Source organism: Eleutherodactylus coqui, chromosome 6 (assembly GCF_035609145.1).
Source record: "Eleutherodactylus coqui strain aEleCoq1 chromosome 6, aEleCoq1.hap1, whole genome shotgun sequence".
Taxonomy (NCBI): Eukaryota; Metazoa; Chordata; class Amphibia; order Anura; family Eleutherodactylidae; genus Eleutherodactylus; species Eleutherodactylus coqui.
Window position 1 is genome coordinate 68,991,520 of NC_089842.1, and position 16,184 is coordinate 69,007,703.

General features: G+C 42.8%; 1 protein-coding gene across 1 annotated transcript in view; it reads right to left on the bottom strand.

Annotated features, from left to right (window-relative positions):
- LOC136632210 (cytochrome P450 2C16-like) overlaps window positions 1-16,184 on the bottom strand; it is a 43,207-nt gene that overhangs the window by 14,667 nt on the left and 12,356 nt on the right. Inside the window, exons 3-6 of the mRNA XM_066606940.1 lie at window positions 10,817-10,966; window positions 4,867-5,027; window positions 4,598-4,774; window positions 3,601-3,742 (exon numbers count right to left, since the gene is read on the bottom strand). Of these exons, the coding sequence (XP_066463037.1) occupies window positions 3,601-3,742; window positions 4,598-4,774; window positions 4,867-5,027; window positions 10,817-10,966 (630 nt within the window). The remainder of the gene's footprint in view (window positions 1-3,600; window positions 3,743-4,597; window positions 4,775-4,866; window positions 5,028-10,816; window positions 10,967-16,184) is intronic.

Below are 16,184 nucleotides of genomic sequence, written 5' to 3' on the forward strand. Positions count from 1 at the left end.
TTTGCAGCAGCTGACTGGCATTGGTTGCTCCTGTTAAATCTACAATCCACTAGTACCCCCAGTTCTTTTTCCACCTCACTTTTCCCTAGCAGTACCCCATTTAGTGTATATTGGTGACATCCGTTACTCCTGCCCATGTGCATAATCTTACATTTTTCAACATTGAACTTCATTTGCCATTTTTCTGCCCAAGCCCCCAGCTTATCTAGGTCCGTTTGTAGCCGTACCTTGTCCTCCCTTGCATTAATTATATTGTATAATTTTTTGTCATCTGCAAATATTGATATTTTACTGTGCAGCCCCTCTATCAGGTCGTTAATAAATATATTGAATATAATGGGGCCTAATACTGAACCCTGTGGCACCCGGCTAGCGACGGTGGCACAATCAGAGTACGAACCATTTATTACCACCCTCTGCTTTCTATCTTTGAGCCAATTCTTTACCCAGATACACACAATTTTACCCAATCCGAGCTGCCTCATTTTATATATCAGCCTATTATGCGGCACGGTGTCAAATGCTTTAGAGAAGTCCAGATATACAACATCAATAGACTCTCCCAGGTCCAGCCTAGAGCTTACTTCATCATAGAAACTAATCAAATTGGTCTGACATGATCAACCCTTCATGGACCCATGCTGGTGAGGAGTTATTCCGTTGTTCTTCTTGAGGTACTCTTCGATGGCGTCTCTCAGAAGCCCCTTGAATATTTTTCCCGTTACTGAAGTAAGACTTACTGGTCTGTAGTTACCAGGCTCCTTTTTGGTCCCCTTTTTGTAAATTAGAACCATGTTGGCAATGCGCCAATCAAATGGTACAACCACGGTCTTGATAGTATCCACAAATATTAGATATAGCGGCCTAGCTATCACATCACTTAGTTCCTATAGTACCCTAGGGTGTATTCCATCTGGGCCTACAATAAACAAGTTGTAGAGGCATCAATATGCTTGATGCTTCTCTCCTGTGTTCCCCTAAGTGATGCCTGCTGCTGGTATGTAATGTGATATCTGAGCCATGCTGGCAGCAGCTTCTGTCACTGCAGGGATGGAGAATGGAGTGCCAGGCTGCCATCATGATGGCGAGTGGGCACCTGTAAGTTACTACTGTAATGATGGTGGAGGGGCACCTGGTTGACATTGTTGGGATGGTGGAGGGGCACGTGGCTGCTATTACTACTGTAGGGATGGGCATTCACAGTACAGGCTCCACTCCAGGAGCCTGTTTGTAAGTCCAATTTATATATGTGTCCAAAGTACATGACGTATATACTTTTAAGCCACTGCACGAGCACTGAGGTCATCGCTAAGGTCGTCAGCAATCGTGCAGAACTTGTAAACTGAAAGTCCTGCTGCCGGCCCGCAGGTTCCTCTTCAGCTTCTCTTCTTATGGGAAGCGCTGAGCGGGAAACTGTCACACAGCTATCAAAACCTATCTTTTGACGTGCCACATAAAATTGGTCGCCATTTTTCGGTCGACAGTATGCTATTTTTCCTGGCGCCCAAAAATTACTCATCTGAATAAATGCATTGGAATCCAATGCTTCAGATGGTCGCGATTTTTTGATGCGGCTACAATAGCTGCGTGTATACGGTCATGTGAATAAAACCTAAGGCCTTAGTCAGACGGGCGTTTTTAGCCGCGATTTGCGCATGCGCATGCGTCCGGCGATTTTATAAAACCATTGCTTTGCAATGGTATCGGACACATGAGCGCTTTTTATGCGCTCATCCGATAAATTATAGAACAGAAATCGCAGATCGCACATATCTGCGATCTGCGATTCCTGTTCTCTTCTCTATATGCGCTCAATGGGGCCGGTGGCAGCAGTGCAGACCCCATTGAGAACATATAGAAGACAAATCATTCTTCTCTGCCACAGCTGTAACAGCTGTGACAGAGAAGAACGATGTTTGCCCATTGAATTCAATGGAGCCGGCAATACAGCCGCTCCATTGAAAGCAATGGGCTGCCGGCGTGCGCGGGGTGAATTGTCAGGAAGGGCTTAAATATATAAGCCCTTCCCTGCAATTCATCCTAAAATGTGTTAAAATAAAAAGAAAATTGTATAGTCACCTTTCCGCTGCAGCCGGAGTCCAGCCGCGGCCGCTGTCAGTTCTCCTGAACTGCTTCTCGGCACTATTTAGCCGGCGGGGCTTTAAAATCCCCGCCTGCTGAATGATCTGCCTCTGATTGGTCACAGCCCTGACCAATCAGAGGCAAGTTTCACTCACACACCCATTCATGAATTCATGAATGGGTGAGTGACTGCTGCCTCTCAGCGCTGAGTCAATCAGGGGCAGGTCTGACTCACATCCATTCATGAATTCATGAATGGGTGTGAGTGAGACATGCCTCTGATTGGCTCAGCGCTGAGCCAATCAGGGGGCAGGTCTGACTCACACCCCCTTCACACCCACTGCAGGACGGCCGCGCGGAGCTCCGGCTGCCGGGAGAAGGTGAGTATATATATATTTTTTATTTTAACACATTTTAGGATGAATTGCAGGGAAGGGCTTATATATTTAAGCCCTTCCCGACAATTCATCCCGGCCTCACCCGCAGCGCATTGCTTTAAATGGAGCCGGCTCTATTGCCGTCTCCATTGAATGCAATGCGCTGGACAGCTCCGGCCCGTTTCTAATGAAACGCGGCTAGGAGCAGATTTTCGGGCGATTTGCGGGTGACTTGCGCGCATCGGTCACGCGATTTGTGGATGCGCATCCGTCATGCGATCCGCAAATCGCGTCAAAAAACGCCCGTTTGACTAAGGCCTCAGGCTGTATTTGCACGGCTAAGTGCATTCTTGGTCATAAATCTGTGATTTTTTTTTGTGATTGCAATGGGGTTTGGCGTTGAAAATTGCATGTACAGTGATGCAATGCGTTTTTAAACATGTTTTTCATGTGCATGAAAACAAATCTAGCATGTTGCTTCAAAAGTTAAAATAGAAAAAAAAAATCACATGGCAAGCAAATGCGATGCAATTTTTTTCCACACACCCATAGGAATTAATGGGCAATTCTTGGAGAATAAATTTCCAAAAATTGGATATATTGCAATTTTTCTAAGCGGAAATTTACACATGTGTTTAAACCATCAGAAAATAACGGGTTCTTTACTTGTGTGAGTTCTGTCTACATTTCAACAGTAATTAAATGTGTATTTAAAGATAGTGACTACAAATTTCATTTGGCTCTTAAATTTTTTAATTTATGTATTTTTTTAAAGTCTGGAACCCTGCAGAAAAGCATGGCTACTTTCCTCTGGAGTCATTCTTCTAGTATAGGGACATTGAAATATGGCGAGCTTACCATGTAAGTTGCAAATGTCGCACAACTATGCTGACTGATTTACTTCAAAGTTGTATTCAAACAAAAGTTTTGTGCAACCCTATGTTACATAGAGTGAAATTTTGAGACCGACAATTGGTGCATTTCATTTTGTGCAATGGTTAAGTAAACAGCATGTAAGGCCTGTAATGTAACTCGATTGCCTTGCACTTTTGGACAATGTAAATTGACTATAACAACTGGGCCCAATGTATAGCTTTATTCAAGAGTTGAAGCCTATTAATATCTCAAGCACTTTACCAACCTTCAACATCTGGATGTTTGAGAAGAATCATTAATCCATAGCGCAGTGTTGTGCTAACAGTTTCAGTCCCAGCAGCAAACAAATCAAATGTAGTATTGACAAGTCCTTTCATGTGAAACTCTGTCTCAGGATTGTCTTTTTCCTGTGGAAACAGGGTTAAATGTCAGAAAATTGAAGTAGCTCTTTAATATTGTCAAATTTCCTTTGTTGTCAGCTCTTTACTTTTTCTCCATTACAATTGCATTGATTTAAAGGAAACCTGTTAGAACCATCCCATCCCTAAAACTTACTTTTCTAGCCAGCAAGGTTTGAGAAATCGATCACTTCTGATGCCCTCTCTTTTCAGAATGAGCCCATGTACCTCTATATTTAGGTTACAAAGTCATCCTGTGTTGTATACAAATAAGCAGAGAAGAGTCGTGCTGATTTATGAACTGCCAAGCCCCCTTTTTCTTGTTAGATAGCTTCTCACATCCCACATTACACAGTAATCCCGGTCTATCCAGAGAAAGGGGATCTAATTAGTTTGGCAGCTAATGAATCAGCATTACTCTTCTTTGCTCATTTGGAACCTCATTGTGGTGGTACATGGACTCATTAGGAAAATATTGAGTATTAGAAGTGATTGATTTTTCATTCCCCACCAGCTAATATAGTTAGTTTTAAGGGTGAGATGGTGGTGACAGGCTTTTTTTTAAGTCAGGGGCAAAGCTAACAGGAGGGCTTGGTCTGGCATGTGTCTAAAGTGTTTGGTGCTAGGCTTTTGTCTATAAATGTGAATGCTGACTAAATCCTGTAAGACATGTGCAGAGCTTAACTTTCCTTCATCCAGGGCAAAGATTCATTTTGCAGCCCTGGCCATTTTTATGACTATCTTGGCCAAGGCAAAGCGGCTTGTTGCTACTCTATTTCTGGAATTCAGGACTTAGGACCCATGTCTTACTAGCTAGCAAAACTCTAATTAGGTCCCTGCGCAATTTATATGGAACAAGCTTACCTGTTCCATCTTAATGAGGAAGCAGTCAATGAAATCCCGGGGATCACTGGGATCGAAAGTTTCCTTATGCGTTCTTACACTTTTTTCAACAAATTCCTGAATACAGTCACTAGCACTAAACATTTTTTGATGAGGTCCTGGGATCTTTCCCATAACTTTAGGATATACATTGTACATCTGAAAGAAATTAGTGTAGTAAAGTCATGTCATGTAGACATTTAACACTTAGCATTAATGTATTTTTGGACTGGAAACAAACTCTTCCTTACCTGTGCCCAAACAGAGCTAAATCCTTTAAAGATTTGATTGAAGTGACTTAGAAGCTTCAGAAACTCTTTGTCCTCATACTCAAATCGATTTCCAAATACCACCGAACAGATGACATTTGATACAGCTTTGGAAAAATAGAGTGTTGGATCCAATGGCTGAGCTGTCATTGAAGAGGAGGCAACTGCGTCAATTTTTTTTCAAGTTTTTGAAGACTTGCAGCAATATGTGTGCTTTAGAGTATGGTTACATAACGATACATGCCGCATGACAGAAGGTGGCAGAAAAGTCACTTGACTGATTCATAGATGCAAATTGGCAGTTAAAAGAACAACCAAATTATGGTCATATCACAGTAAAGTCACTCTTGCATATAATTTACATTGATTTATATAGTGGAAACACTTGCCTGAGACTTGTAACCTGCATACAAAACCCAACCAAGTTGAATTTTCTTGGATTGTGATGTTACAAACACATTAGGTCGCAATGTGATACTCGTTAGGCGCGATATCTCATGTGGCATAAGTCGGTATGTAGACTTATGGCAGCTGCTATGAACAAGACTTGCCAGAGAAAGGTCATAAAGGAGAACCTGGATGAAGATTGGCAGAGCACATAATCACTGCCTTCCAACAAACTATTTCCTTGAGCTCATACTACCAGTGAAGTACAGTATATACTCGAGTATAAGCCGAGTTTTTCAGCACAAAAAATGTGCTGAAAAAGCCCCCCTCGGCTTATACTCAAATGAGGTTAAATAAAAGCAAAAAAAGACTCAATACTCCCCTATCATCCGGCGTCTGTGTCCCCGGCGCGATGCTCTCTCCGGCGGTGCGGCCAGCTGCTGCAGTCTTCTCCCCGCTGTCTTCTCCCTGGTTTGCTTTTAATATTCCCACACTCAGCGCTGTGACTGGATCGAGCACCAGCCAATCACAGCCGGCGCTCGATACACCAATCACAGCCATTCAGAATGACATCACTAAATGGCTGTGATTGGTTTATCGGGCAGAGAGTATCGCGCAGGGGACACAGACGCTGGCTGATAGGTGAGTATATACTTTTTTTTTTTACCTACTATATACTCGAGTATAGCTCGGCTTATACTTGAGTCAATAGGTTTTACCAATTGTTTGTGGTAAAACTTATTGACTCAGCCTATACTCGGGTCGGCTAATACTCGAATAGATACGGTAAATGGTAAGTGATGTCATGTCACTTTGTGCCATATCATTTTCTTTTGTAGAGTTCTGTCATATTATGTGATATTCCTCTATATATAAGAACTAGCTGATATACCCGGCTTCGCCCGAGTTAATTTGGTACTGGTGTTTATCTGGTGTTCACACGGAAAATCTTATGAAGTCATGGTTACTTTAGAGATACTGAGGAAAAACATATGTTCCCCATTTTGCATAGTTCTCTGCGTTACCCAGGAAACCCCACATGGAGGCACCCATGCGACGTTACCTTTATATAAAATGACATCAGGAAGTGAGAGAATTAGATTACGTACATAAAATTTGGACACTAATTGTTTTGCGCTTAGAATTGAATAATCGAGTTGGGACCCATTAACTTTTCATACTTATGACACAATCAATGCTTGTGCCAAATTTCATGTTTCTATGACATTGGGAAGTGAGAGATTTAGATTATGTACGTAAAATTTGGACGCTAATTCTTTTGCGCATAGAATTGAATAACGGAGTTGGGACCCATTAGGTTTTCCTATTTATGACATAATCAATGCTCGTGCCAAATTTCCCGTTTCTATGACAACGGAAAGTGAAGAAATTACATTCTGCACGTAAAATTTGGATGCTAATTCTTTTGCGCATAGAATTGAATATTCGAGTTGGCACCCATTAGCTTTTCCTATTTATGACATAATGCTCGTGCCATATTTCCCATTTCTATGACACTGGAAAGTGAAAAAATTACATTCCGCACGTAAAATTTCGACGCCAATTCTTTTGTGCTAGAATTGAATAATCAAGTTGGGACCCATTAGCTTTTCCTATTTTTTACATAATCAATGCTCGTGCCAAATTTCACGTTTCTATGACACCGGAAAGTGAGAAAATTAGATTCCATACGTAAAATTTGGACGCTAATTCTTTTGCGCATAGAATTGAATAATGGAGTTGGGACCCATTAGCTTTTCCTATTTATGACAATCAATGCTTGTGCCAAATTTCCTGTTTCTATGACACCGGAAAGTGAAGAAATTACATTCTGCACGTAAAATTTGGACGCCAATTCTTTTGCGCATAGAATTGAATATTCGAGTTGGGACCTATTAGCTTTTCCTATTTATGACATAATCAATGCTCGTGCCAGATTTCACGATTCTATGATACCGGAAAGTGAGAAAATTAGATTCCGTACGTAAAATTTGGACGCTAATTCTTTTGTGCATAGAATTGAATAACCGAGTTGGGACCCATTAACTTTTCATATTTATGACACAATCAATGCGCATGCCAAATTTCATGTTTCTATCACATTGGGAAGTGAAAGATTTAGATTATGTACGTAAAATTTGGACGCTAATTCTTTTGCGCATAGAATTGAATAATGGAGTTGGGACCCGTTAGATTTTCCTATTTATGACATAATCAATGCTCGTGCCAAATTTCCTGTTTCTATGACACCGGAAAGTGAAGAAATTACATTCCGCACGTAAAATTTGGACGCTAATTCTTTTGCGCATAGAATTGAATAATCGAGTTGGGACCCATTAGCTTTTCCTATCTCTGACATAATTAATGCTCCTGCCAAATTTCGAGTTTCTATGACACCGGGAAGTGAGAGAATTTAGATTCCGTACGTAAAATTTGCACGCTAATTCTTTTGCGCATATTATTGAATAATCGAGTTCGGACCCACTAACTTTTCCTATTCATGACATAATCAATGCTCGTGCCAAGTTTTAAGTTTCTATGACATTGGGAAGTGACAGATTTAGATTATGTACGTAAAATTTCGACGCCAATTCTTTTGCGCTAAAATTGAATAATCGAGTTGGGACCCAATTACTTTTCCTATTTTGGAGATAATCTATGCTTGTGCCAAATTTCATGTTTCTACGACATTGGGAAGTTGGAGAACTTTTGGCGAGTCAGTGAGTGAGTCAGTCAGTCAGTCAGTGAGTCAGTGAGGGCTGCACACGAACGGAATTTCCAGCGCATTATTTTAGGCACATTATCTGCCCCAGACCGCAGCCAATATACTCCTATGAGGATCCGCAGTTGTCCCCAGACGGCCGGATTTGTATCGCGTTTTTTCACGTGCGTGAAAAAATCTGCGACCTGTCCTAATTTGGGTCGGATTCTGCGCGTGAAGCCTCCAATACAAGTGAATGGCCGCCTGCACACGAGCGTTCCAGATTCCGCTAGCGGATTTTCACGCGCGTATGGTACCTAAATGTGCTTGCGGATAGGTGCGGATGCGTGAAAAATCACGCGCAGATATACGCGGATGTGTTGCGGAAAAAAACGCGCAGAAAAACCAGCAGACACCCCTTATTGTAAACCCAACCCCTAGAGAACTGCCCATTCCTTGGAAAACAGCTTAAAAACCAACACCCAGACTCCGTTTTGTCCCTCTTGCTTGTGCGAGCACCGTTAAATTATTCTGGCAACATGCTTTCACCCGGTGAGCAGATGTCTTTGTGGGCATGGTTGATCCATGTAACTTTTTTCAGGCGCTTCTCCAGCGTGACTTTATTTCAGTCACTGCAAAAAAATTCACAAGAGGAAGGCCGCCTGCACACGGGCGGAAATCCCGCGGCGGTATTTCCCGCGGTATTTCCGCCGCTGAAAGTCTGCATAGGAGTGCATTACAATACGCACTCCTATGCAGACGGCCGCGGTTTGGCCGCGCGAAATGTCGTGCGGCACACAAACCGCGGCATGTCCTATTTTTGTGCGGGGCTCGCACTCACCCGGCCGCCGGCTATAGACTGCGCATGCGCCGGCTGCGCAGCAGCCGGCACATGAAAGAGCCGGGGCCGCCAGGTGCGGGTGAGTACGCGCTCGTCACTGCAGGCTCTCAGGTCAGGTCCCGCGGCGAGAATTCTCGCCGCCAGATCCGACCCGCTCGTCTGCAGGCGGCCAAATTCATTACTACAGATTTTGCATTCTTAGATCCTGCATTGGCAAGAAATACTACCTATCTCCCTCTACAAATTTGCCTGTGAAGCTCTGTGCTGTGTGTTGGGACGCCTCCTACCATGCCTACTTCCTGTAGTCATAGCAACCAGTGACTCCATCTGCAGCTGCACTGCGGATGTACTGCGTGAAAAAACGCACCCATTCACTTGTATTGGAGGCTTCACGCGCAGAATCCGACCCAAATTAGAACAGGTCGCAGATTTTTTCACGCGCGTGAAAAAACGTGATACAAATCCGTCCGTCTGGGACAACTGCGGATCCTCATAGGAGTATATTGGCTGCGGTCTGGGGCAGATAATGTGCCTAAAATTACGCGCTGGAAATTCCGTTCGTGTGCAGGCACCCAATGGGTGCGTTTTTTCACGCAGTACATCCGCAGTGCAGCTGCAGATGGAGTCACTGGTTGCTATGACTACAGGAAGTAGGCATGGTAGGAGGCGTCCCAACACACAGCACAGAGCTTCACAGGCAAATTTGTAGAGGGAGATAGGTAGTATTTCTTGCCAATGCAGGATCTAAGAATGCAAAATCTGTAGTAATGAATTCGGCCACCTACAGACGAGCGGGTCGAATCCGGCGGTGAGAATTCTCGCCGCGGGACCCGACCCGAGAGCCTGCAGTGACGAGCGCGTACTCACCCGCGCCTGGCGGCCCCAGCTCTTTCATGTGCCGGCTGCGCGCAGCCGGCGCATGCGCAGACCGTAGCCGGCGGCCGGGTGAGTGCGAGCCCTGCACAAAAATAGGACATGCCGCGGTTTGTTTGCCGCGCGAGATTTCGCGCGGCCAAACCACGGCCGTCTGCATAGGAGTGCGTATTGTAATGCACTCCTATGCAGACTTTCAGCGGCGGAAATCCCGCGGGAAATACTGCCGCGGGATTTCCGCCCGTGTGCAGGCGGCCTTCCTCTTGTGAATTTTTTTGCAGTGACTGAAATAAAGTCACGCTGGAGAAGCGCCTGAAAAAAGTTACATGGATCAACCATGCCCACAAAGACATCTGCTCACCGGGTGAAAGCATGTTGCCAGAATAATTTAACGGTGCTCGCACAAGCAAGAGGGACAAAACGGAGTCTGGGTGTTGGTTTTTAAGCTGTTTTCCAAGGAATGGGCAGTTCTCTAGGGGTTGGGTTTACAATAAGGGGTGTCTGCTGGTTTTTCTGCGCGTTTTTTTTCCGCAACACATCCGCGTATATCTGCGCGTGATTTTTCACGCATCCGCACCTATCCGCAAGCACATTTAGGTACCATACGCGCGTGAAAATCCGCTAGCGGAATCCGGAACGCTCGTGTGCAGGCGGCCTTTATATATATATAGATGTATTTGACTAACATGCACTTTATTACTAGCACTGAGCTATAGATGTGAATCGGTAGATTAATGTGAAGTGTCCCTATAAGGCACTAATACTATGTAGGAGTGGGCATGTAAATTGGCTGAAGTCAGGGGTCATGTGTGGACGCTGTAGCATTGTGCCATAATGGTTATATATATCCTTGGAAGGTTCAAGTTAAAAATAGGGGAAACTCAGTGCAATTTGTGGTAAGGCAGTTTGAGTGTACAAGGACAGAGTGCGCTTGCCATTAGTCAGTTAGCAGTGCAGAGAACAGTCAAATCAAAAATAAAAACACTCATGAATTTAGAGTATGGAGTACTTTTCGTTCTTTTTTTCCAAATTATTATATGTTCAACTTTTTAATGTCAGAAAAAATCTGCTGAGATAAGACACTTTTTGCATATTTTCTTTAATGATGTATATGTTTGAGCAGTTCTTACCTTGACTCTTTTGTAATTCTTCCATAAGGAACTGGGCCTCTTCTTGAATTCTCTGTTCAATGCTTCTTTTACCCATCCCAAAGTTCCTTAATGTCATCAGAGAGAAGCGACGTAGCTGTTTCCAGCGCTCCCCATTACTGCCTACTACCCCTGAAAAGATATGTAGAATGTCTGGTAAGAATATCCCTAACAATGGTGGAAACAGTATGAAACCAATTACAGGGGATTTTTTCATCATGAGCATTTTGTAAAATTGTGTATCACTGTCTGTTGGCCACTGTGCCCAGGTGAAGTTTAAAGGGGCTGTGCCAAGTTATAAAGTCATCTCCTATCCACAGGATAGGGGATAACTTTATGATTGCTAATGGACCGACTGTGGGATCCCACTGATCCCAAATTGGTCCTCGAGTGAATGGGGTGGAGGTTGTACCACTGCTCCATTCACTTAAAAGACAGTGCAGGAGATTACCGATTTCAAGCACTTCGGTAATCTCCGGCACTGTCATTCAAGTGAATGGAGCAGTGGGGTACGTGGGCAATTTCTGCTTCATTCAGGGTCTGACTGGATCCCCATTCTCAGGATTTGTGGGGGTCCCCACAGTCAAACCCCCACCTATCATAAAGTTATCCCTATACTGTAGATTTTATGACTTGGTACAACCCCTTTAAACACTGACGTAACTATAGGGGATGCAAGGGATGCAGTTGCACCCGGGCCCAGGAGCCTTAGCGGGCCCATAAGGCCTCATTTCTCATTTCAGAAAGTCCAGTTTTATGAATAAAGCATTATAGTTGGGTCCCTGTTACAGATGTTCATTGGGGCCCAGAAGCTTCAAGTTACGCCTCTGCGTTAAGGGCATAAGAGAAGTTGGGGGGCCCCAAGATAAACTTTTGCACCCAGGCCCATCAACCTTTAGCTACGCTCCTGCCTTTAAATATACATAGACTTGAATGGAGAGCCAAGGACTCATGCTCATTTTTCCATTCAACCTCTGCTTGAGTATAGCATCTATTAGCCACTTCATCTAGTGAAATGGGGGCCAGGAGATACCATTGTTCTCTTGATAACTGGTGGTATCAAAGATAGGACTTCTAACTGACAGAAATTCATAGCATATTTTCTCATTATGCTATAAATATTTATAATGGGAAAATCACTTTTAAGGCTTGAGTTAAAAGAATAAAAAAGTTGCTATAACTAAGGACTACATTGTCAAAACTGTGCAAGCTTACTTTTTCATGCATTTTTTTCCTGAAATGAAATTGAACCTGATAATTGGGGAGGTTATCATATTTCCTGGTTTTGTGTTGAAAAAAGTGTTGCTTCATCAAGAGAAAACAGTAATCTGCACAAAATAAAAACTGTGGTCTAATACTGCTAAGTAGAATATAAACCTCATGAATATCTTTTTTTTTCACCTGCTAATGTATAACTGTACAAGCACAATTGCCACTTCATTCAAGTAAGTGCCTACTCTTATGTACAAGACTGCCAACATAGCACCAGTAAAGGTTCATCCACCCATAACACGAGTGCAAGAGAAAACACTTTTCTTAAAGGGGTTGTCCCGCGCCGAAACGTTTTTTTTTTTTTTCAACCACCCCCCCCCCCCCCCCCCCCGTTCGGCGCGAGACAACCCCGATGCAGGGGTTAAAAAAGAACACCGGACAGCGCTTACCTGAATCCCCGCGCTCCGGTGACTTCTTACTTACCGGTTGAAGATGGCCGCCGGGATCTTCTTCCTCGGTGGACCGCAGGGCTTCTGTGCGGTCCATTGCCGATTCCAGCCTCTTGATTGGCTGGAATCGGCACGTGACGGGGCGGAGCTACACGGAGCCCCATTGAGAAAAGAAGAAGACCCGGACTGCGCAAGCGCGTCTAATTTGGCCATTAGACGCCGAAAATTAGACGGCCTCCATGGAAACGAGGACGCTAGCAACGGAGCAGGTAAGTGAAAAACTTCTTATAACTTCTGTATGGCTCATAATTAATGCACAATGTACATTACAAAGTGCATTAATATGGCCATACAGAAGTGTATAGACCCACTTGCTGCTGCGGGACAACCCCTTTAATTTCTCCCAATGGGATTTCCTTTGGCTCACAGCCCAACTTGGTGGAAACTCATAGGTTGAAATCCCGAAGCCGTTTAACCCCTTGAGTGGCGGGTTTCTTACCACCCTGTCAGACCCACCAGGGCAGGTTTTTTAAATGGGCCACTCATTTAATTTCAACTAATTTTGCAGTCTTGTTCCAAGAGCCATAACTGTTTCATTTTTCTATTGACACAGCCATATGAGGGCTTGTTTTTTTGCGGGACAAGTTGTACTTTTTGATGGCGTCATTTTTGGGTATATATAATGTATTGCATAAATTTTGTAAAAAAATTTGTAGGGAAATAGGGGGGGGGAAGAAATCCTGCCATTTTGGTTTTTTTTATTTCATTGTATTCAGTTGTTCAGTGTACAGAATAAACAGTGATAACATTATTCTCTGAGTCAACACGATTCCGGCGATACCAAGTTTATACAGTTTTTTTATGTTTTGCTATTTTTGTACATTTGAAACTTTTTTTTTTCTTAAAGGTTTGCTTTTCTGTCGCCACATTCCAAGAGCCATGGTCATTTTATTTTTCCATTGCCAGAGCTCTATAAGGCCTTGTTTTTTGCGGGATGAACTCTAGTCTTCATTTATCTAATTTTTTGGAACATGTAAAATTTTGATTGCTTTTTATTCCATTTTTTTCTAGTGGCAATATTAACAAAATCTGTAATCCTGGCTTGTTTTTTATTTTTCATTGCATTCTCTGAGCAGTATAAATAATATATTAAAGTAATTCTACAGGCCAGTATGATTATGCCAATACCAAATTGTAATAGTTTTTTTCTTTTTCATGACTTTTTCACACTTAAAATAAAAAAGTAATACAAGTTTAAATCACCCTCCTTTTGCCATATCTATAATAAAAAAAATCTAAATCATAAAAGAAAAATACGGATTTGGTATCACCGCATCCATAAATGCCTGATCTAGGCATTATTTACCCTGTATGGTGAACGTAGTCTGAAAAAAAAATAAAGAACGCCACAAATGCACTTTTTTAGTCACCCTGTCTCCCAGAAAAAATGCAAGAAAAAGCGAGCAAAAAGTCATATGTATTCCAAAATGGTACCAACGTTAACTACAGGATGTCCTGCAGAAAAATGAGCCATTGATCAAGTATGTCGATGGAAAAGTAAAAAAGTTATTGAAAGCAGAAGAAAATAATTAAAAAAATTTAATGTCTTTAAAAAAAAATACAAGTGCTACAGCAAAAAAAACTATACACGTTTGGTATCATAGTAATCGTACTGACTGGTAGAATAAAGTTATGTCATTTTTGTTGCAGTTTGTGTGCCGTAGAAACAAAACGCACTGAAGGATGGTGCAATGTCATTTTTCTTTCATTTTAATCCACTTAGAATTTTGTAAAAGTTTTTCATTACATTATATGGTACTTTAAATAGCACTATTAAAAAATACAACTCGTTCTGCAAAAAACATGCCCTCATACAGCGACGTCGACCAATAAAAAAAGGAGTTGTGATTTTTTTAAACAGGGGGAGGAAAAAAAGAAATAGGGAAAAAAGAAAAAAAGGGGCCGTGTCATTAAGAGGTTAAACAATGTACTAACTTCCTTCTCTCGGTCATTGCGATGCAGGGATACCACATGTGTAATTTTATTTTTAATTTTTTACAAAGTAAAGGGAGACAAGTGTTTTTGTTTTTATTTATTTTATGTTTTAAATAATGTTTAACTTTTTTTTTACTTTTGTCCCTTTTAGGGGACTTCCACAGAGACCCATCAGGACCCCCTGATCACATTCCGAGGGGGTCCAATGGTGACAGCCCTTTACATGCTGCAGTCACATAGACTGCAGCATGTAAAGGGTTAACACAGCAGAGATCAGAGGTTCTCTCTGATCTCTGCTGTAAGAGCTGGTGCCTGGCTGTCCTCTGACAGCCAAGCACCAGCTCTCCCTGCCACAGAATCCTTCGACTTGCTTCTGACAAGCCGATGGTCTCTATGGCAACCTGTAAACAAAGCAGGACTTTAGAAGCAGGAGATTGCCAGAATATCGGCAATATCTTCCTGCTTCTGTTTTTCAATGTTCTGCTTTGCTCTCTGTGGGACTGTGCAGGCAGAGCACAATGCCACAGCTATAAATTCACTACCAGATTTTGATATAATAAATAAACAATTAGAGAAAGATAGAGAAGAAATCGAAGAGGTAACACTTTCAAATGTCAATGATAATGAAAAGAAAAAAGAAGAGAAAGAAAAAGAAAAAGAGGAATATAGAAGATCAAACAAAGAAGAACTTTCTAATAACAAAGAACTAGAAATAAAAAATAAATTAAAGAAAACAGAATATTTTTTAGGGGCACGCCCAAAAATTTTTTCCCCAAAAGAACCACCAGCAAATACGATTCCAACAAGGAAAAAAACCACAAACAAAGCCACCTTTACTCCACCAATCATCAGATCAAAAATTCTTCAATACTTCCACACTCCATCACCAAAATTGCAAATAAAAAAGAAAAAATCAGACGAAAAAGAGGCAAAAGAGGAGGAAAAAAGAACAACACTAGAGATGAGCGAACACCAAAATGTTCGGGTGTTCGTTATTCGGAACGAACTTCCCGTGATGCTCGAGGGTTCGTTTCGAACAACGAACCCCATTGAAGTCAATGGGCGACCAGAACATTTTTGTATTTCGCCGATGCTCGCTAAGGTTTTCATGTGTGAAAATCTGGGCAATTCAGGAAAGTGATGGGAATGACACAGTGACGGATAGGGCAGGCGAGGGGCTACGTGTTGGGCTGCATCTCAAGTTCACAGGTCCCACTATTAAGCCACAATACCGGCAAGAGTGGGCCCCCCCCCCTCCCAACAACTTTTACTTCTGAAAAGCCCTCATTAGCATGGCATACCTTTGCTAAGCACCACACTACCTCCAACAAAGCACAATTACTGCCTGCATGACACTCCACTGACACTTCTCCTGGGTTACATGCTGCCCAACCGCCCCCCCTCCCCCCCACAGCGCACACCAAAGTGTCCCTGGGCAGCCTTCAGCTGCCCTCATGCCACACCACGCTCATGTCTATTTAGAATTGCGTCTGCCATGACGAGGGACCGCAGGCACACACTGCAGAGGGTTGGCACGGCTAGGCAGCGACCCTCTTTAAAAGTGGCGGAGCGATAGCCCACAATGCTGTACAGAAGCAATGAGAAATAGAATCCTGTGCCACCGCCATCAGGAGCTGCACACGTGGGCATAGCAATGGGGAACCTATGTGCCACACACTATTCATTCTGTCAAG